At 51.9% G+C, this 21,074-nt stretch overlaps 8 protein-coding genes across 8 annotated transcripts; 3 read left to right on the forward strand and 5 right to left on the reverse strand.

Annotated features, from left to right (window-relative positions):
• Positions 1-119: 119 nt before the first annotated feature.
• P168DRAFT_288377 (MDM34 family protein) lies at positions 120-2,409 on the reverse strand. Its single transcript, XM_024836772.1, has 2 exons — positions 1,809-2,409; positions 120-1,734 (listed from the first exon to the last, which is right to left on the reverse strand). The coding sequence occupies exons 1-2, from the start codon at positions 2,141-2,143 to the stop codon at positions 366-368; spliced, it is 1,704 nt and encodes a 567-aa protein (XP_024695027.1). The 5' UTR covers positions 2,144-2,409; the 3' UTR covers positions 120-365.
• A 3,003-nt stretch (positions 2,410-5,412) lies between these two features.
• On the reverse strand, positions 5,413-7,348 carry P168DRAFT_265036 (multicopper oxidase; the record flags this gene model as incomplete). The annotated part of the gene is made up of 2 exons (XM_024834892.1): positions 5,413-6,253; positions 6,331-7,348. 2 exons carry the CDS (start codon positions 7,346-7,348, stop codon positions 5,448-5,450), a joined length of 1,824 nt encoding a protein of 607 aa, XP_024695028.1. The 3' UTR covers positions 5,413-5,447.
• Positions 7,349-8,372: 1,024 nt separating this feature from the next.
• Positions 8,373-9,075, forward strand: P168DRAFT_325303 (uncharacterized protein; the record flags this gene model as incomplete). Its single annotated transcript, XM_024840981.1, has 3 exons — positions 8,373-8,543; positions 8,613-8,672; positions 8,723-9,075. The coding sequence occupies exons 1-3, from the start codon at positions 8,381-8,383 to the stop codon at positions 9,073-9,075; spliced, it is 576 nt and encodes a 191-aa protein (XP_024695029.1). The 5' UTR covers positions 8,373-8,380.
• A 2,530-nt stretch (positions 9,076-11,605) lies between these two features.
• On the reverse strand, positions 11,606-12,726 carry P168DRAFT_316443 (uncharacterized protein; the record flags this gene model as incomplete). The annotated part of the gene is made up of 3 exons (XM_024840010.1): positions 11,606-12,194; positions 12,262-12,495; positions 12,566-12,726. 3 exons carry the CDS (start codon positions 12,724-12,726, stop codon positions 11,606-11,608), a joined length of 984 nt encoding a protein of 327 aa, XP_024695030.1.
• A 924-nt stretch (positions 12,727-13,650) lies between these two features.
• Positions 13,651-14,125, reverse strand: P168DRAFT_316444 (DUF3140 domain-containing protein; the record flags this gene model as incomplete). The annotated part of the gene is made up of 3 exons (XM_024840011.1): positions 13,651-13,852; positions 13,921-14,037; positions 14,097-14,125. 3 exons carry the CDS (start codon positions 14,123-14,125, stop codon positions 13,651-13,653), a joined length of 348 nt encoding a protein of 115 aa, XP_024695031.1.
• Positions 14,126-14,949: 824 nt separating this feature from the next.
• On the forward strand, positions 14,950-16,383 carry P168DRAFT_279870 (putative dimethylaniline monooxygenase; the record flags this gene model as incomplete). The annotated part of the gene is made up of 1 exon (XM_024835827.1): positions 14,950-16,383. One exon carries the CDS (start codon positions 14,950-14,952, stop codon positions 16,381-16,383), a length of 1,434 nt encoding a protein of 477 aa, XP_024695032.1.
• A 379-nt stretch (positions 16,384-16,762) lies between these two features.
• P168DRAFT_249192 (uncharacterized protein) lies at positions 16,763-19,122 on the forward strand. Its single transcript, XM_024834163.1, has 3 exons — positions 16,763-18,143; positions 18,195-18,481; positions 18,535-19,122. The coding sequence occupies exons 1-3, from the start codon at positions 16,845-16,847 to the stop codon at positions 18,971-18,973; spliced, it is 2,025 nt and encodes a 674-aa protein (XP_024695033.1). The 5' UTR covers positions 16,763-16,844; the 3' UTR covers positions 18,974-19,122.
• Positions 19,123-19,147: 25 nt separating this feature from the next.
• Positions 19,148-21,014, reverse strand: P168DRAFT_309422 (Hsp90 co-chaperone CDC37). Its single transcript, XM_024839299.1, has 2 exons — positions 19,844-21,014; positions 19,148-19,780 (listed from the first exon to the last, which is right to left on the reverse strand). The coding sequence occupies exons 1-2, from the start codon at positions 20,812-20,814 to the stop codon at positions 19,288-19,290; spliced, it is 1,464 nt and encodes a 487-aa protein (XP_024695034.1). The 5' UTR covers positions 20,815-21,014; the 3' UTR covers positions 19,148-19,287.
• Between the last annotated feature and the right edge of the window lie 60 nt (positions 21,015-21,074).

The raw sequence follows: 21,074 nt of genomic DNA on the forward strand, positions 1-21,074 counted from the left end.
ATGGTAACGATCAATTTATACTATGTAATCAGACCCAGCGCTCCGTTCCATCCACCCGTCCCAACCTAGAAAAAGAGCGAAGAAGTGGTATCCTATGTAACAATGCAAAATCAAGAACGCCGCTAGGTCTAATCCAATCCAAAACATAATACAGCTCTAAACGCTCCAAGAAAAAAGAAAGAAAGTCCAGAGAATTAAAACCAGGTCATATCAGTCGTCAAGAACCGGGTGCGGCACCCGAATTCGTAAAAAGAATGTAAGCCACAAAAGAAAGGTAGAAGGAGTGGATGAACGGTCAACCGTGGTCAACCATCCAGGACGAGATAGGAGATTGACTTTTTCACTTTTCGTTCACTTTTTTGTTTTTACTGCCCATATGCCGGCGGTGGAGTTTCCTCGGGAGAGCTCGTGCGACCCCAGAAGGCACCACCACAGGTGCCCGACGTCGGCAGCAGATTCTCGTCGCGCATGCGACGTGCAATTTCACCCGCCAGCTTCTCGACCAAGGCAGGATCCACCGAGCTGGACGCGGGTTTTTCTTCGGTAAAGGGGAGGGCGGCCGAAGGAAGGTCCCGCAACGGACCGGAGTCCCGTTTTTCGCTGTCGCGGCGACGGTTCAAAGCGTGGGTGGTCGCGCGGGGAGTGACGTCAACGTCGCCCGGGCGCGGCTGCGACGCAGACGAAACTCCGTCCGTCTCGCGCAGCATGTCCGCGGTGATGTCCCGCCGCGGGGCGGGGTGGGAGAGGCTGTTCCGATGGCGCTCCGGGATCACGGGGAGCAGTCGGTCACTCTCGGGAGACAAAGGCGGCGTTACCGGATCATCGGCCTGCTCGCGCACTGCCGGCAGAGGAGCGGAGCAGACAGACGGGGTGCTGGTGAGCTCGCTGTATGCACTGTCGTCGCTCGTGCTGACAGTGTCCTCGGGATTCTTGGGGCGACGGAGATCCACCACCCGCTTCTTGCGCTTCCGGGCGTGTGATTTCGAATGGCGACCCGCCCCCAGGTTCAATCCGTAGCTGCTAAAGGCGTGGGTAGAGGCCGACGATCGCGTGTGGGCCGACGCGACGCTGGCGTTATCCTGGAGGGAGGAAAAGCCGCCGACCTGGGACTGCGCCCGGGAGAGGCCGGGGCTCATGGGCGACAACACGCCGCCGCCAACCAGGTCGGCCTGGTCGGACGGGGAAGTCCACGCGCGATACACGACTTCGTGGATCGTCGGGGTGAAGAGCGACAGGGTCCGCTGCGAATCGGTCAAGGCGCCGAGTCGTAGCAGGTTCTTCTGGGAGAACAGGGAATGGGTTTCGACGGAGGAGTCGAGCGACAACGATGCGATTTGCGATTCGCTCAGCACGTTGCCCATAGAATCGACCGGATCCTGCGGAGGACTGGCCAAGGGATCCGAACCGGGGCCTTCGACCGCGGTCACGTGAGCGGCCTGGTTCTGGATCTCCTCGCCCGCCCGGTACTCCGGGACCCAGAGTCGCAGGGATAGGCGATGGATGATGGCGGGAAGCTCATCCATGAAGAGGATGCGAAGCTGGGCCTCGATCTCGCGTTGTAAGAAGTCACGGACGAAAGGGATGGAATCGAAGGTCGACGAGACCTTGAGCGACTCGAGGGGGTCATTCCGGAAGACGACGGTGATGCCTTTCTGTTTCGAAAAGACGAGGATCACAAAGCCGGAGAGTTTGAAGTCGGAGAGAGTGATTTGTAGGGGGATAGTAAGTGGTGTTCTAGAGAGCCGACCGGTTAGCTGGGACTGGACTAGATGGCTCGCTTCTGATGTATAGACCGGGGGATCACTTACGCCGCTGCCAAGGGCAAGGGAGAGGCAAAGGACGGTCGTGTGACGAGGTAGGTATTTAATGGATTTGCCTGGACGCGTGTTTTGAGTGTGAGAAAGGCATCGCCCGAGTAGGACATCTTAAAGATGCCGCGAAAGCGATCCTCCGCGAGATCGCCGATCTCCAGGATTTCCAAATCGGGCGGAACGGAGCCCAGATTCAACTCGGTGACGAGGATATCATCGACGATGATGGGGGGTTTAGGAGATTTATTGAGAGCGGCCGTCAATAGCTCCTGGGCGCGTGTGTAGAAACCCGCGTCGGCCATTAAAGGCGACCAGTTGAAGTTGAACGCCATAGCCGCTCATTGAGAGAGGGATGGGATGGAGAGATCCCAGCGACCCGGATAGAAAGGCAAATGGGGGATTTGGAGAAGGGTGTGATCAATCGAAAGAAGTCGCATATACCATGAAAAATGAAAATATGGGGAAGAGAGGATCAAACGGATAAGTGAAGATGGGTGGAGGAGGCGAGAAGAGAGAGCGAGCGAGACTAGAGCGGGTTAAAGAGCGAAAAGCGGGAGAAAAAGGGAAGAAAAAAAAAATGACTTGGCGAGCTTCCAGCCTTAACCCCGAGGCTGCCAGGCCGGACCGAGTTTGATTAATCTTACTCGTGTGATCACTTTCTGAGTATGATACTCCTTTATTAAAGTTTTCCTATCTCATTTATTCTATTTATATTGATATTTATCTTTGATCTTTTCTTTCTATCATATTGTCTTCTATTCAATAAACCTGGTGGTGTGCCTGTCACGGGATTCGACCAAAAAGGAATCAATTGCGACATGAAAAACCAGACACAAATTGGAGAAAAATACGTCACTGCCCAGGCCTCTAGTCCAACGTTACTATCCACTTCCTTTCTTCCGATCCCCTCCGAAATGGCTGATCAATGATGTACAACCCCATGATTCGGTAGTTAACGAGGAGATTTTTATTTAATTTTAACACAAATATCATTCCTTACCGGAGTGCACGGAATACTCCATCTCTATAAATTCTCCCCATTCTTGACAGAGCGGGACCTGGCGACCACATTCCTATCTGGGTCAACCTGTTAATGACTTTGCCCGTGCCCACGGGCTGGAAGAAGTAGCGTCCGTGTCGATCCCTGCACGTCAATCTTTTGTTTTCTTTCTATCCTGGAGGGCAAAGACGTTGTGCCTGCAGGCTTAAGGGGTTGTCTGGTGGAGACTGTTCCTTAATATCACTGGATCTAATGTTGTTGAAAGTACTAACGTTACAGTACAACTCCTGTGGCTGTGTTGATGACTCGATAACTACCTATTTATTGCCAAGAAGGACGTGACCTCCGTTGTCGCGAACCAAGTCATCCATTTGTAATGAGTACCGTTGGCGATCCCCCGACCGTCATGCCTTGAAAAAATGGTTCTGAACACACGGGAGGAAGCGGCAGAGACTGTCTACTCGGCTCCGCTCAAAAACATCATCCAACACTAACAGAATTCTCTAATCGCATGTTGAGCCCTAAATCGCACCATTGTGGGATGATTTGATGTTCCTTTGACTCATTCTGGATGGCTGCACAGTATGGAAGGATAACTACGTTCCTTCAAGGATATGCAAGCTTGATGCCCCTTGCTACTAGGTTCGTCTGTTGATGGAACAGGGGGGTATGCCGTAACAGCCGGTTGTCTGACTGGGGAGGAGAGCTCCACTGCATGATGGTACTTCTGTATGCAGGGAGATGAGCATAATCAAAGGTAGTACTCCGTACATGTTCATGGGATGGAATTGCTGTAGTAACCTTGTTTAACTCCTTGCGTTGGTCAATATATCTATACTTGGTAACGACCGATCATGAGTGCTCAGCATTAATCGATGATGTTAATTACAGGTATATACTATACTCACTCTCTCTAATTAGTAGGACAAGCTAGACAGGCCCTCTAGTCAACAAACATCAAAAGATCACTACATCTCGCTACCAGTAGCCAGACACCGAGACACTTTAAAGCATCGCGCACTGGTCATGCAAAGACACGTGCCTAACAATAGGTTAATAATACTACTCATTATCCCCACAAGGGTCTGCTACATCTTCTCACAGGGTAATCCAACCAGTGGTAGCGTTGACGCCTATCATATATGCAAACATATCAGGTCCAACAACCCGCTTGCTTATCTACCATCCTCTCAACCTCTACATGTCGACACTGAAACAATGTACAACCCGCAGCGGCTAGTGCTGATCTGATTTACACTACAGTCAGATGTTCCAGTTTCGCATCCCAGGAATTTAAATTGCTCACAGAATACGAGACGCGTACACGCTCGGGTACCTGCTTCTTGACTGCTTCGTGATCGTATCTATACTCATGATAGTGATGCGCGAGACACTGCTTAGTTAACCAAATAGGATCTCAGCAATAGAGAAACCTGCATGACAGCAGGCCTGATTCGTCGTAGCAGTATAGTACTGTAGATATCTAATATAATCGGCAGAAATATATTCAACCCACCGTCCCAGCAATAACCATCTGCCCCCAAAAATAAAGCGCATAACCCACCAAGATCCTCCCCCACCCCCTCTTCCCCTTACCCCTCCCAAACGCCTCCAGCGCCACAAACAAATCACTCACGACAAACATCCCGGCTCCCAAAACCCGCTGATACGGCCACGGCGTCTGAAACTCCCCGGGAACAGTCGCTGCCGCCGCCGCCAACATCGCGCTGATAATCGCCGCGTACACAGACACCAGCGGGCGCATCTCGCCCGTCACCTCTAGATTGAGCACGTTCGTCGCGCCGGACGAGCGCGCAGGGGGATAAATCACGCCGAGCCATTTAGCGAGGGCCATTGTAGCGAGGAAGGTCGTTGCCAGGATGGGGTTGGAGGTGTGTTGTGAGTCGCGGAGGAAGGCCGCGATGTAAGCTATGTGGGCGGCGGCGAAGGCGACGACGCCGAGCTGGAAGGACGCTGTTGGCTGTTTCTTTTTCTCTTTTTTGGAGGCGTAGAAGTCCCGTGCGGAGGGGATGAGGAAGAAGTCGCCGATTGTGGAGAGGAGGAGGCCTGTGGTTATGTATTGGCGGTAGGGGACCCATTCGGTGGTGGTCAGGAGTGCAGGGCCCGTGACGAACGCGACCGATGAGAGCATCTTGAAGAGGCCGGTTCCTGCGTGCGATCTGGAGTTGGACTCCGAGAGGACTAGGAGGGGGAGGGTTCCGAGGAGGAGGTAGGGTGCTGGTTGGGGGGGAGTAAGACTGATAGCGACATTTTGATATATTATTAGGGGGTATTGTATTAGGAGGTAGTAGAGAGTAGATTAAGGAAGATGTGAAGGCAAAGAGCGGGGTGATGCTATTTTATAGTTCGCTCTGCAGGCTGACCCTAATCCACTTGGCGAATACTTCCAGTTAGTCGCATTCTCCCCACATTTGAAAGTGGAGAACGTAGTATTGTACCTGGTGAACAACTATAAGCGAGTTTTGACTTAGTACTGTACTATACAATTTCATTTGCTTGAGCCTTCAGCCAGAGTCGATCAACCGAAACTATATACATTATCCAGCAAGATGTTTTGAACCCGAAAAGTATACTATATAGATAATAAATCTAAATACAAAGAAACACGAAAATGGTTAAACTCCCGAATCCTCCTGCTCAATATCAAAATGCTCATCATATCTCACCCACGCACGGCAAGTATCCTCCAGCTCTCTCAAATTTGCATCAATCAACGGCTGGATCTCCCTCTCCCTCTCAATAAACTGCAGCGCAAACCCTTCCGAGGTATGCCACCCAACGTGGCAATGCATAAGCCAAGCCCCGGGGTTATCCGTCCGGAACGCGATCACCAGGTACCCCATGGCGTCCAGCATAGCGGTGTCCCTGCGTGGGGGGTTATTCGTATTAACAACTCCGTCCCACGGGTTGACGCCCTGCGCAAGGATATAGAAGTCATGACCGTGGAGGTGGATAGGATGCCAGACGGGGTACGTTGTGTTGATGATCAGGTAGATCCACTCGTCGGGGTCGGGGAGGGAGATAACGGCGCTGGAGTTCGGGAACACTGTCTGCCCGTTATGCAGCTGCTGCAGCGTGGGGTTCTCCCAGAGGACTTCCATCGTCGTGCTGTTGAGGTACCAGCGGACGAGGTTGTTCGCGTTGAAGCCGAAGTCCACGTCTGTCACGTTGCGCCAGTCTGCTTCTGCGACGGTCTTTGCGACTACTGGCTCTAGGGTGTCCATGGGCATGTCTTCGCAGGAGTCGACGAAATCCCATGCTTCTGTTGTTGGTTCGGTTGGTTCGGCTCCGTAGTGGAGGATGCCTTTGATGTTTTCGACGTTGTCGTTTTCGGAGCATGCTTCTTGCGGGATGGAGCGAATCCAGAAGGAGTCGGAGCCTGTGCCTTGGTTTGCTGTGACGACGATGTCGTATCGTTGGCCTGTTCTCGTCAGTCACTGTTTTCCTTCGAGGTGATCATCGAAATATATGCTCTAAGGATAGGAAAGGGGAACAAACCCATGCCGATGCTGACGGCGTTAGTCTGAAACGGCCGAATGGGAACCAAGTCCATCCCAATGACAGTCAAATTATGACCATCAATCATGAACCGAAAATGAGTATCGATCGCCGAATTGACAAGTCTTAGTCGATACGACCTGCCACGGTCCACCTTCAACTTGAACCGCTCCCCAACCTCCCCATCATCAGTCTCATAAACATTCGTTCCGTTAATGAGACCATTATCTAACGTCGGCGGTCCCTCCGTCTGCGCATAATTGAAGAGCTCATCCGACGTCTGATGCGACCAGTCACTGAGAAACACCATCCCCTTATCAACATCATAGTTCGCAGACGCAGGCCCATTGATAAGGATACCCCCAAAGACACCATTCCAAGCCTGGAGGCCAATATGCGAGTGCCACCAAGACGACCCGTACTGGACAGCACGCCACTTGTACGTGGTCGTCGACCCCGGAGCCGTGGGGCACTGCGTGATGGAGACGACCCCGTCGTGCGGGTTGGTGTAGTTCTGGCGGATGCCGTGCCAGTGGATGCTGGAGCCGTTCTGGGCCTGGTCCAGGCGGTTCGTGACGTGGATGATGAAGTGGTCGCCCCAGTTGCCGATGATGGTCGGGCCCGGGATCGAGCCGTTGACGGCCATGACCTGGCGGGGTACGCCGTCCGGCGCCATCTCCATCTCGTCGATCGTGAACCAGTACTCGCGCGTGACGCCGGTGTTGGGTACTATGTTGTGGTAGTCCGTGTTGATGTCGTAGTTGCACCATCTGGCGCGGTCCCTGGGTAGGTTGCCTGGACAGGGTAGACCTCGGGGTGGACGGGTCGGTAGGCCGGGGAGTGTGGGTATGATGCCGGCGGGTGTGGGGATGATGTCGGGGAGGCATCCTTCTTGATCTCGTCCGCAGAGGGTTGCGCTGGATGCTGTGCTAGGTTGTGGCTGCTGGTTGTCTTCGACAGGCTCTTCGGCAGCGGAGACCGAGCTAACATTGGTTCTGGAGAGGGAGTCTCGTTTCATGAAAGGGTTAGGGCTGCCGAAGTATACAGCAGCCGCGCACCAGGCATACGTCAGGAGGAGGAGACGCATGATAACAAGTCCTGAATATGACGCAAGGATCACAAAATTTGTATATACAACTGGGTATCCGCTTTGATAATAACAATAGATGCGACATGGACCATTGACCGGACAATAACCGGCTCTTATACATGCTTCCGTCCGCCGCCCTCCATATCAAATAAGTATCGACCAAAATATCTCGAGGAAAAGTATAGGGAAAAACAAAATACAACCAGACTCCAAAAAAAGCGCACATCTTACAAGCAGCAAGCCGAAGGGAGCATCGTCGCGTGCTCCAGCTGAGCCTCGTGGTCCCTGTTCGTCGCCATCCAAGTATACGCATCCATGCAAGCAATTCAACCTCACGCCGACGAACCATCTCAATCAGGCCAACACTAGCGAAGTAGATAATAATTATCTCGTGATCTCAGCCGCTCCATCGCTATCGTGTACCAATCAGACATGCAAAGCAGGAGGTAATAGCAGGCGTTGTATGGCGTCGTGACTCACATGTTTCGCATGAGAACAAGCGTGATCCCGCCAGATGATAAGATACTACTCCGAAAAACAAAGAAAAGTCTAGGCCTGAAGACCAGGATATAGCTCGTCAGAAGGAAGGGGAGGGAAAAACAAAACATCAGATACCTTGTGCCCTGTGGCCGTATGCTGTCTCACTCGGCGAGAGGAGAAGCGACAGGATACGAGAGTGATGTAGAGGGCTTGAACCGGCTGCATCCCGGATCGGCAATCGTATCCAGATCAGCCCGACCTAGGCAGTGATGGCAACATCCCAGACGACGTGGAGAAGGGATTCGTGGTCTGGCGTTGCCTGTACTGGCTGAGTGGCCAAGCGGGTGGATATATGACAGCGATGGGCCTCTTCAGTTCGTCTCCGTCCATCACGTTGCTTGATAGCGTTATACCAGCAATAACATTGTCTACACAATCTGTTTCAACATCTCTAACTTTCTGAACTCCGTGACCCTCAAGATGCTCCGTCTAATTCCGCTTCTTTGCCTCAGTCTGATATGGTTGGGGATGCTGGGCTCTGCAGCCCCGCTGTGGAAACGACAGACACCGGCCACAGACGGAGACTTCAACATATACGCGTACGGCGAGAACATCAGTGGACTTCCTCTCTATAGCGCAGATGGTAAGAAAAACACCCATTCCAGTCCCTTAGCAAACACCGCAGAGTCGACGCTGACGCGCAATGAACCAGGCCATGCCCATATCGGCGACCCAGCTGCCTCCGACGCAAACCAGAAGGGAAAAGTCCACTGTAAGCACTAATCCATAATATGCATTATCCAACCCTACTAACACCAGCAGTCTCCAAATCTTCACAATCTTCACAAAAGTGGGTGGCTCACACCGACAACACCACATCCGACCAAGGGGAATCCACCGCCGCCAGCACCAGCACCAGCACTCTGTCGCTGAACGACGACGGAACAGTAGGCTTCACGGACTCCGACGACTCCGACAACTTCTCCGCTTATGGCAATTACGTTATGATTCAAAACCGGGAAAACGTCTATTACTATGCTCTCCCAACCGGCAAGGCCGGGCAGTACTCGCTCAGGTGGAGCGAGAGCGCACAGCCCAGTGACTCGGGCAGGGTCCCTGTCGTGCTGAGAACCACTCCACCGGCGACGGACGTCATCTTGCGTAAGACGTCATAGTCGTCGGGGAAGTTCGTGGTAGTATTGAGGCCAGGCGTGTGTTTTGTTACGGGGTGGGGTTCGGGATGGGTCGTGTGTATCGGTTGGGAAGGGAATGGATTGGGGATATGCGGTGATGCATCCTGGAAATAGTTCCTGTTCGTGTGATGTCGTTTTCAATGTAAGGTGGGAATCTCACGAGGTGGCTTGTTGTCAACCCAACTGTCTGGATCCCGGTGCGTTCGTCTTGAACCCAAGAATGTATCTTCCCTTCTCCCTGCATGGTCCGGTGTCACGTCCGGGACATCGACGTAGGACGGACTTTACGTGGCATAGTGGAGGCCGAAGAGAGAGACACCTGCAAGCCACGGTAGGTTCCAGCGGCGGCTGATAGCTATAACTAGTTAATGGAAGATTATATGAGAAGTCGGTATAGTCCCCGATCTACAAACCTTGTATGCACCAAAACTCCGGGTCATCTCTTCCTAGGGCTTGGCCCGCCCCGTGCCCTCTATGTGTTGGTCTATATATCTCACCCCGTAGCAAATGAGCGTACGTAATTTGTCTGGTCAGCTCAAGGTCTGTTTCTCAGCTGATGGTTCTAGTCTTTCGGTCGTCCCCGATCAAACTCAAAGGATCGGCCTCTCTCGATCGATCCGGGGACATCCCAGTCAATTTTAGGCGACCACGCCAAGAGATGATTCCATCCTGCATAAGGGTCTGGTCTCGGGATTCCAATCGGGCTTTTGGCTGTCTATGTTTGGCAATACGAGAAGCGGCCAATATAAACCAGTAGGATTCGTTTCGGAGTAATGTTAATTACGGATCTTTTAGGATTCGCTAAAAATACCCAGGGGACTGGCCTGGTCAAGCTGACCAATATATGAAACAGGTAATCTGCCTGGATCTTACAGGGTTGCCCTCTATATTTAAGCTACTATTAGTAACGTGCACAGCAGAGGGGCTGATGGCCACCGCCGCCCGCGAGATTTGAGCCAGGCCTGCTCCATCCTACGTGATCAACTAGTTTCCCTTCTCTAGTTGATTTATCAACATGATGACCTGTCTGTAGACGGAGTGATTTCTGTTCAGAGAAACACCAAACCCCAGGGAAAAGGTGAGTCCCCATTAGCCCTAATATGTAGATGTACGCTGGCACTGACAGCGGTCCACCATTTAAGGTTGCGAAAGTATAATCACACCCTTACATCAAATGCTAAATTGAGTTCAGCATCCAACCCCGAGCATGAAGGTCAATTGTGTAAACACACAACGTACCTGGCAGTTTGAAAACTGCTCCGATGCGGTTGACATGCCGCTTTGTGACAGATGCGTCGGCGTCGGTCGGCGTCGGTCGGCGTCCCCGTTGGCGTCGACAGATAGACACCACGTCCTGCCTTTCAAACAAACCTGCTGTTCATAGACACAACCCGCGCTTTAAGGTTTTGCTGAAGTAGGTCACCCTGCCGGCTCTGCATACCCATCGGTTGGAAATGGCCGAACTGTGCTGCTCCTTTAGGGGATGGACGCAGGGCCAGGGAATCCGTTGGTGTTGCAAAATGGTCAGGCTGCATTTATGCTGCGTTGGGCAGCATTTGGACGTGATGCTGCGAGACTGTTGCACAGCAGCTTGTCAATGTCAACGACTCAACAGCGTGGCCACGGCGGAGAATCGGAAGCCGTTATATGCGGTTGTGACAAGGACTATGGATATCCAGATGGTGAAACTCTATTTGGACCCACGGATGGTCTTGTAGCTCGTCAAACTTTATTAAAGAATGGTGGGTGGTCTTTCAAGGCTGTGGTAGGTTTAGATGGAACTATGCTTGTGGGAAAAGCTTTGGTCAAGTCACTCAAGGGAGCAAATGGTAACGCGGGAGAAACTCCCTTCGTCAAGGGCAGTCAAATTGGCTGTCTCGCCATCACTTGAGTTTGTGGTGCCTTACCCGGGATATTGACCACGCGCCGCTGGTGTTTCATCCTAATCAGCGCAGCTCGTACGACTCAAAGTCATCTTCAGGCTAAGAAAACCTCCCAAGACGACCTCGGGGAGTGATTCTTGTATAAGCCAGGGACTTGAAACACATATCCTTGCTGCTCTTGTTGTTGTTGTTCTAAGAGTGAATAGATTGCCATATCACCTACTCTAAGCCACGTACTAATTTTCATAAAGTCGAGATAGTTGAAGTGGATAGAGCTTTCCTATGCGTCACCTGGGATAATAGTGAGCTTCTTCAAAAGGTCATTTGATTATGATTCTGTCTACAAAACCAATAGTCTATAAAATTGGATCCCTTCTGTCTCTTATTACAATCTCGGCATATGATGGTGCATATATCTTCCTGCATATGTCTCATTCATCCAAATCGAATGTCCATGGCTTCTGTCTTCTAATCAGTCTCCAAGTCGCTTATCATGACATATAGTAATAGCTTGCTTGTATAAAGGAATAATATAGAGTATTTGTGTATTTGATTTACAAAACAAACGGGGTATATGCAATCTGCCAAACCATATCTTCAACGTGAACAGACCAAAACAACTCAAACAATCAAATCCCCCGAAGAGCCTTCCCACACTTCCTCAGCTGCTTATAGACAAGCTCCTTGGTCAGGTAATTCTGCGTCTCGTCAACAATCGTGCTAATCTCCCCGACCCCATCCTGCTTGATATCCGCCAATCCATTGGGGACATCAAACCGGAACAGCCGGCCGTCATCATCCAGCTCGCTATGTTCCTGGATAAACTTGTTCATCTCAGCCTCAGTGTTTGCCGCATCACCGGACACCTTCTTCTTCATCCCGAACGAGCCACGTCCCGTCGACCGCTTGATCGACGGCGTCCCCGCCCCGATGGAAACCATGCACCGCAGCTGCCGTTCCAGGGTCCCCGACGGCCAAACGCCCTTGGCTTCGATCCAGACCTCGCGGATCGGGTTCCCGGCCTCTTTGGTGCTGTCGTGGAACTTGCGACTGCTAGGACCGATGGTCACGGGCTCGAAGAGCGCCGTGTGCGCAAAGGTCGCTTGGGTGGCTTCCCACACCCGCGCGCTCTTGAAGAGCTCATTCGAGCTGTACTTGCTTGGGTAGCTGGTCAGCGACAGCAGTTTCTCGGAACTGTCGTCGGTGACGCAGACGAATCTGGAGTCGTCATATTCATGATTAGCTATGTATTGTGTTGAGGTTGTGGTCTTCCCGCGGTACTTACACCCTGCATGTAATATCGGCGTCTCGCAGCAGTGCATCCTTCTCGTACCCCAGTTCTTTCAGGATAGTCTTGAGTGCTGACTCCAGTCGTCGGCTGTCGTATTTCGCCTTCGATCCGAGTCCTGTCCCCAGAGAGAGGCGCTTCCGCGTAAAGACATGCTGCATCAGTCTTTTGTAGGCGTGGATGCACTGGTAAATGTCCATCTTCAGTCGACCAAGCATGATCGCTATCAACCTAATAAATTATCAGCATCGTCTCGCCGACACGACTCTGTGATAGTGGGTATGTGTGTGGCTTCACCTACCCTCCCGATCCAGTTCCCCCGATCATGTCAAAATAGTCGCATGGTTTGGGCGGATCCTCCGGGTTGATACATTCCATCAAGTGCTTGAGAATATGCAGCGAGGAGAGACCGCGGATGCCGCCGCCGTCCAGGCTGAGAAGGCTGAGTGTTCGATCGGCCATTTTGGCTTGCGAGTGGATTCCACTCTATTCCTTCGATAAGAAATAGTTCTGATCTTATCTGCAATGCAAGACAGCTGCAGGGGCAATAATTTATACTAGTCTGGGTATGAGGAGTAGTGTGGTCTATGCGACGATGGTATCAACTCTTTGGGCTGGACTAGCGACAGCCCCGCCACGTGTAGAGGCCAGGCACAAATGAGTCAGTTCCTAGTGGTAACTTAGTCTGTTGGGATCTACTAGGTGCTAAGGTAGATGCTCGTCGGTGGCGAGTGTGCAGCTTGGACCGCTGGGAGAACCTCGGCGTGGCTCGTAGAACGAAGCGCCCAAGCCGTTCTGCTGTCGATAGAGCGCACATGGGGGAGATCGGGCAACGTTGAGACGAGCGATGTTCGATGATGACGCCCCGCTCTTTCTGACCGATGAGGCCATTGGAGGACCTGGCAGGTGATTCTCAGGCAATGCGGTTGGACATCATCGGGGAGACACGTAGCGGTCAACAAATCCCGCAGGCAGTGTCTCCGTGCCCAGTCAAACCGCGAGAAAGGTCAAACCTAAAAAAGAAAATAGGAAAAAAAGCGGACTCTGACATTTCGATCTAGTGTCAGAATCCAATTGGCGAGTGAGAGAGAGAGAAGAAACAACAGGGCGGGAAATCGACATGGCTGATTGGAGATTTTTGCCCTAACTTGATGACCCAAAATAACTCCGACACAGCCACAACTGTCTGATTGGCACGTCTTTCCTCCTCGGGTCGCTACATGGAATCGTACATGGAGTGACATCATTCTGGCCTGGCAATTGGTTCAAAAACTTACAATTAAAGAATCGCCTTGGTTTGATTATTTGTGACAGCGGAGATGGTGCTGGAGTGGAGTGATCGATAATAAGGTACAGAGTAGATCAGCAGATTGGCTGCATTGCCCATTAAGCCTTCAACGCATCGTGGCCCCAGTTTTTCAGCGATCGATAGCTCCGACTGTCCGTGTTCTGCTTCGCCTTCTCTTCCTGCGCGAGATGTCGCTTACAATATGACACCACTCGTCGCATATGATCGACGTCCCCGTCTGTATACTCCGACGGGTCCTTGTCTGGGTTATGCTCAAGGATATCGACGATCTTGCGACCGCTAGATATCAACTCAATTCAGTCTTGCTCAAATGCACAAAAGGTTAGACGAGGAGCGATGTGACTAACCTCTCATGACCGATCGTCTCGCCAGACTCGTTGCTCCATCCCGAAGACTGCGATTGCTCCTCCTTCAGCCAGTCGCGGAGCTCGTTGGGCGTCATGTTGACGATGTCATTGAATTCTCTGGTCGGTCTGTTAGGACTATCATGATGGATACCAGAGTATTAGTGGAAAGGTCTCACTCAATGACGGTAGATTTGTCCTTGACCATCGTGATGAGGTTGATGAGATTGATGACAATTGATGGGATAGGTAAATAAGTGCAAGGTTGATGGGCATACAATACACATTCAACACAAAGGCTTATATTGTATAGCTCACATAGGGCTGTGTCCTTATTGTCTTTGACGTCATATGATGAAGGACAAAGTCTCTTTCAGAGATGGCGGTTGTGGGTCGAGATGTTCTCGAATCTGTCATTGTCTGGTACAGTTGATGCTGCCGCCATGGAAAAGGTTATTAATATGACTTTCCTGTTTATTTGGAGAATCCAAATTTGATTGCTCGGTATCTCCGAAGGCAGCTTTCGAACTATAGCTTGGTGTATACTTACAAGTAGCCAATAGACCAACAGGATTTCTGAGATACAAACACCACGTCTATGGCCAGATTTGCTTCTAGAGGTCAGGCAATGTTGGGTTCAGCTACGGCCTCCCACTCCGCTGCACTGCTCATCGCAAGCGCGGGTCACGTCAGGGAACAACGAATCCTCCTGCACGATCCTCCGGCGAGAAATGGACGATGGGGTTTCGTGCATTTCCACTGATATAGTTTAGGCAGTTTGTGACGACTATTCAAGTATTGATATGTCGCCAGTGAGGGGTCGCGGCACGCAAGCGATGCAAAGTAGCATTCAATATGCAGTTTGCGACACCGTCTATTTAATATTCGAAACACCGCTACTATGATATCAAATCGTTGACCGCAAGATCCTGCGTACCAGGACATTCTTCTTTTCTGTGTCTATGTCGTTCCCCCTGTCAGTCTCAGTCAGCTTCAACTTTTGACATTCCCAAACCCCTCTCGTACACCACAATGGCTCGGTATCCTCGCGTAGCGGTGGTGGGCACTGGACCATCAGGCATATCGGCTGTCAAAGCTCTCCATGAAGAAAAGGCCTTCGATACAATCCGCGTGTTTGAGCGCCGGAATCGGCCAGGGGGTGTGTGGCATCTTGACTCTATCCCCGACGTCTTTCCTGCCCGCGGAGACCCATACAATGCCCAAAACCAGATCCCCTCAACGCTGCCACAATTCACAGCCCCAGCCCCCGAAGACACCACAGCACGCACGGGCGTCTATGAGTCGCTCGACAGCAATGTCGGGATCAGGGCAATGGAGTTTACTCACACGCCGTTCCCGGTTATCAACTCGGCGCTCTCCGTTGAGCGGTATGGGCACTCAAATCCGACTCGGCCTTGGCAGGTAGTATCCCACTACCTCGATAACCTTGCCAAAGACTACTTGCACCTGATTTCCTTCAACACAACGGTTGAACGGGTCGAGAAAATTGACGGAAAGTGGACGGTGACTCTCCGACGCACAGATCTAACGCACCATGGCCAGCCAGCTGATTACTGGTGGCAAGAGCATTTCGATGCAGTCATTGTCGCTTCGGGGCATTACAACGTCCCTCTAGTCCCGGGCGTGGAGGGCCTGGACGTCGCGTTCAAAGCCCATCCCACCAAGTTCGAGCACGCAAAATCATTCCGTTCTTCAAATGACTACGTCGATAAGAAGGTTGTCGTAGTCGGAGGCAATGTCTCCTCCGCTGACCTAGTCACCGACCTCCACGCCATCGTCAAGGGTCCTCTGTACGTGTCCCAGCGAGGCAGGAACGACGCTTTCCGCTTCGCATGGGAGCTTCCCAACGTCGAGCTCAAGCCAACACTCCAGTCCATCAAATCAACCGACACAGGAACCAGCATAACTTTCACCGACAACACAAAAGTCGAAAACATCGACAAGCTCATCTTCGCAACCGGATACCGCCTATCCTACCCCTTCCTCAACCCCGACCCCGTCACGCCCAACAACCGCGTAGCCGGGTTCTACCAGCACATCTTCAAGATCGGCGATCCGTCCCTCGCCCTCGTGGGCCAAGTCCGCGCAGCGATCAGTTTCCGCGTATACGAGTACCAGGCCGTCGCCGTGGCTAGGTATTTTGCCGGCCACAACGCGAAGCCCTTGCCCAGTCCCCCGGAGCAGGATCTCTGGGAATTTGAAAGGCTGAAGTACCGCGGCCCCACAACTGACTTTCACACTCTCAGGCCGGACTTTAAGGAATATTTTGACTTCCTCCGGGATTTGGCTGGTCCCCCTGCTGTTGGAACTGACGGTTACGAACTGCCGTCTTGGGATGATAAGTGGGCGGAGTGGGCGTGGGAGATTCCGGCGCTGAAAGAGCGGTACTGGAGATCTCGTCGCCAGGATAACGCAATCAACAATGCCGTAAGGGCAAACCTATGATTACAGCTGTTTCTTTTCGCATTTTGGAATATAGTACTAGACTTGTTGGGAGACAACGCCGTTGTTATTTGATTGATGAGGTCTGTTTTTGTTAGCAGACATACTACACATAGAATTCAAATCGGTTGATTGATGCTCAAACAGTGAATACTCCCAAGATATTGAACTACTCTGTATGTCCTCAGTGAACTTGTAAAGAACAACGGATGAAAGTGATAGACGTCATGACATATGATTGGCCCAAATGCATATGTGTTTATATAATAGCTTTTTTACCACAGCAACGAAGACGCTAGGCCGTTTCCGGGAAAGCATCAATAAAGCCTCAGGCCCCGGAGCTGCCAACTTCTCCGGGGTTTCTCCTCACGTCGAATCTCTGCCGATCGCAGCTGTCAGGAAAACCGCAATATAACGAGTATAAGCCGATAAATCTACCCTTGAGGGCCTGGGCTCAGCGTACAATGTCTATGCTCTCATCACCCGTCGCCATGGGTGACACGACTCCGCTACAACGGAAAGCGAAGCCGCCGTCGAAGCCACGCCAGACAACACAACGAAGAGTCTACGGGAAGCGGAGAGCAGATGCTGCCAGGGCGGTGTTTGATCAGAGAAGTCCTGCGAAGGAAGTGGAAAAGGCAAAGAAGATTATCGTCCAGGATGCGATCGAGAATATCCAGGTCAAGTTAGCGGAGGTCCAGTTGGACGAGACACCGGTTCCGGAGGAGACAATGTCAGAGAAGGAGACAGCACCAGAGCAGTGCCTAGAGACAGATGCGACTCCATCTTCCAATGATGAAACTCCCGTACCGACCGTCGAAGTGCAAGACGAGCCGGTCCCTGTCGAATCGTCGCCCCCGAAGACGTCTCCTATAGCAGCACCGAAGCGATACGAGAGGATGGTGGAAGTCAGAATCAGTACACGAACGTCCCTCGAGAAAACATTGGAGCCAGAGACGCAGGATCAGCCTACAACAACAAGTGATAAGGAACCCATCGAGAAGACACCCGCACCGGAGGAAGGCCCCCAATCTACAACAGCAAGTGAGGCCCTATCTGCAACGGCAAGTGAAAAGAGATCGACGCGGAGAAAAAATCCCTCCCCAAGGGTGTCCTCTGGCTACGTCATGGATGCAAAAGCGAATACCTACGTCCAGCCTATTCTGGATGAGGCACTATCCCCGGTCGCGGCAGGGAGCGTCCAAAAGTTCAGTTCGTGGGCGGCTCGTGGCGGAAATATGCTGCAGGTTGTCAAGATTGCGGAAGGCTCATACGGTGAGGTGTATAAGCTTCGTCTGCGCGAAGAGGTCTGCGAGAAGGAGATGTCTAAGTCGAAACTTGCGCGTCTCAGGGCGTATGGCGACGGCGTATTCAAGATTGTTCCTCTGCGTGCAAAGAGCGGCCCGGGATCAAAAAAGCATACCACTATCAACGAAATTGTTTCCGAAGTGAGGATGCTCAAATATTTGGACCCGATTCCTGGGTTTGCTCGCTTCAGGGAAATCCATGTCGTCCAGGGCCGGTTCCCTGAATCTTTCCAAAATGCATGGGACTACTATAAAGAGACCAAGGATGACTGTCTCAATCCCAACCCATCAAACAAGAGAGCCTACCCCGATACCCAGTTGTGGGCGATCGTCGAGATGGATGATGCCGGGTGTGAGCTGGAGAAGTTTGCCTGGTCGTCTATCTTCCAAATATACGATATCTTCTGGGGCGTCGCCATGGCCCTTGCCCGTTCTGAAGAATATGCACAATTCGAGGTAAGATATTTACATCCTATAACATGGGACTCGAGAGCTAATTTATGAAAGCATCGCGATCTTCATCTTGGAAATGTCTGCATTCGGAGTACACGGCCGGACGGCTGTATGGACCCTCCAACAACCACGGATATCATGTCCCGGTCTTCTGCAAGTGGCTTTGGCCTCAGCACCTTAGAGACTACAATCATTGATTATTCGCTCTCGCGAGCGGAGCTGCGATCCGTTGAATCGGGCGAAATAGTGGATGTTGCCTCGTCGGATCTTGACAAGAAACAAATCTTCGACGCCGTCGGCCGTGACGAGGACGAGATCCTGTTAAGAGACACCTACAGACAGTGAGTTGCAATCATTCACTCCAAAAGACCCTATATACTAATATAATAACCAGCATGCGCGCAACTCTCTACACGGGAAATCCTAGCGAGGCCGAGAAGCCCGCTGATGTCCCAGGGATCTGGGCCGACTACGCCCCTCGAACAAATCTCGTCTGGCTTCTATTCCTGCTCAAATCTCTTCTCAAAAACAAAAAGCCTGAGCCTAACTCATTAAAACCAGCCAGGCAAGCCCTCGCTCCATGCACCCCGAACAAGACCATCAAACAAGCTGGGAAGTCGGGCAAGAAAGACAGCAAGAGTCGACCTGGCGTCCTTGCAGTAGGATCGCAGGACAAGGTCGTCTCAAAACTCGAAGACATGCTTGGAAAGAGACTCGATGCTGTCTTGGAGCTTCTGGATCTACAGAATGGTCATGAAGACATGTGCTGCGCGGCGGATTTAGTCGCCTACGCGATGGACTCGCAGTGGTTGGATGAGAGGGACTTTTTCTAAGACTTTGGTTGCATTTTAGCGGGGTTTTATTTGCGCGCCTTGCCTTTTTTTTTTTCTTTCTCTGTTATAGATACACCCGGTCAGCATGGTGTTGGTTATTACTCTGGTCGATGTTTTTGTTCGCATATATAGAGCGTGCAGGTGTTTACATATGGGCCTGATGTTAATTATATCCTTGTTTATTATATTGACATAATCAATACATGCTTCAAATTGTCAGATAATTTGATAATAAATATAGACAGGCTCTCATGGTTCCCTGAGACCAACAGATTATCAACTCCGGTCTCCCATATTTACAGTCATCCTCCTATTCAATCAAGTTCCGCAACATCACCACCCGGCTCTCCTACCTCCTCAATCCGGGACTCCTTGTTTTCAGCCTCGATCTCCTCAAGCTTCTTCCGGCCCTCTTCAGTGGTCGCATCGATAACGCCCTCCTCCAGACTGAGCATGCCACTATTTCCAAGCTTCTCCACCACGTCCTCGGCCTCCTCCACGCGCATCTTGCCCAGGACCTTGTTGACTTCGTCCAAAGACTCGGAGGCCAGGGCCGTTCGCAGGTCCTCGGGGAAGGATTCGTAGATCTTGCGAGCTTCAATCTCAACCGGTTCGTTGCTTTGCTCTGCCGGGATGTTGATGGTGATTTTGGTGTTCGGGTCAACGGCGTGCAGCTGGATCTGCTCGACGCCGGCGGGGTCGTTGCCGCCCTTGGCGAGCTCGGCAGCACGCGTCTTGATCTTGTTGTAGGTTTCATTAACGTCGTTGCGGAATAGCGTTCCGGCTTGGTGGTCCTTGGTGGTGATGCTACACATGGTTATTAGTGAATATTCTCGAGCATATGTTCGGGGTAAATGAGGGGCAACATACCGCTTGAAGAACAGACCGATACCGTCACGGCCCAGAGAACGGCAGTATTGCAGCAACAGCCCTTGGTGGACACATTGACGCGCAAAGTCCTCCTTCCCTTCCATCTGAGCGTTGAAGCCCTCTACCAAAAGACCGTCGGTTTCTTTCTCCGCCACGATCGTCGGGTTCTCGGAGATGAACTGGAGCAGGGCACGGTAGTCGTCGCGGGAGATTTTCGCAAATCGCCTGCCCAGTTCGCTGGCCCGCACACTCTCCATATCCTCCGCGTCGTCATCGTCGTCACCTGGCTTTTGCGACACCTCCTGCGGGGGCGCGTTCGGGTTCAGGAGCTCGACCGACTCCGACCCCTTAGGCTCTGAGGCCTTGGCTTTCTCTTCTTGAGCCTTAGCAACGTGCGAAGTATCGAATCCCATGTGGAGTCCGTCACTCGTGATCTTGCTCGTCTCCTCCTTTTCCAGCTCGGCGAGTCTCTCGTGGAGCTGCTTCTGTAGCCCCTGCACCTTATCCTTATGGCCCTGGACACCGGTGATATACTCTTGGAAAAGCTTGTCGCTGCTCGGGTCCTTCATTTCCTTCTTAACCTGGTCCACCAGAGCACCCATCATCTGCGAGTATTTCGGCTGTTCCTTCTCGTGGGTATACACGCCTTCCGGGGGCGGGGGGGCTTGGTCCTCCGAGGGGTTACCCGCGGACTCCATCAAAGCCTGGAAGACCAGCTCCTCCGGGTTTCCTGAAGACCCCTCATGCTGGCGAAGCGAGGAGAGTAACTTGTCGATGCGTGTGAGAAGCCCATCATTCACGATGCGCTCGTATTTGAGAGTCTCGATCTCATGGCGGCGCTGCTCCCGCTGCTGGTGGATCTGGGCCTGTTTGGCACGGATGAAGGACCGCTTGTCGACGTTGGGATGAACCTCGATGTCTGAATCATCGGACAGTTCCAAGGCATCCCACTTGCTGTAATCGAGAACCATTGTGGAGGGAGAGAGAAAGCCGACACTAAGCAGTGCGTATGGGGTTTGGTGACGCAAGTGGGGGTGGGGCAGAGAGCAAAGAGGATGAGCTCGCAGAAGAGGCGAGGGTCTGATCGGGGGGCGGGGAGTTAATCGAACTGATAGATAGAATACTATATGCAAGATCTGGAGAAAGTTCTCCGGCGACAGTGATGTTTGAGGGATGGAGTATCAAGCAAGCTCCAACTCCAGCTTGTCACGATTCTGGATCGTGGAAGATC

The sequence above is a fragment of the Aspergillus campestris genome (genome assembly GCF_002847485.1).
Source record: "Aspergillus campestris IBT 28561 chromosome Unknown P168scaffold_3, whole genome shotgun sequence".
NCBI lineage: Eukaryota > Fungi > Ascomycota > Eurotiomycetes > Eurotiales > Aspergillaceae > Aspergillus > Aspergillus campestris.

Bases quoted from the DNA above. Each gene is read 5' to 3' on its own strand.
- P168DRAFT_288377 (XM_024836772.1), bottom strand. From the start codon at position 2,143: ATGGCGTTCAACTTCAACTGGTCGCCTTTAATGGCCGACGCGGGTTTC. The intron at 1,735-1,808 runs GTAAGTGATCCC...TCGGCTCTCTAG, and splicing joins CCCTTGCCCTTGGCAGCGGC to AACACCACTTACTATCCCCC.
- P168DRAFT_309422 (XM_024839299.1), bottom strand. From the start codon at position 20,814: ATGGTTCTCGATTACAGCAAGTGGGATGCCTTGGAACTGTCCGATGAT. The intron at 19,781-19,843 runs GTATGTTGCCCC...AACCATGTGTAG, and splicing joins ATCGGTCTGTTCTTCAAGCG to CATCACCACCAAGGACCACC.
- P168DRAFT_249192 (XM_024834163.1), top strand. From the start codon at position 16,845: ATGTCTATGCTCTCATCACCCGTCGCCATGGGTGACACGACTCCGCTA. The intron at 18,144-18,194 runs GTAAGATATTTA...AATTTATGAAAG, and splicing joins AAGAATATGCACAATTCGAG to CATCGCGATCTTCATCTTGG. The intron at 18,482-18,534 runs GTGAGTTGCAAT...TATAATAACCAG, and splicing joins TTAAGAGACACCTACAGACA to CATGCGCGCAACTCTCTACA.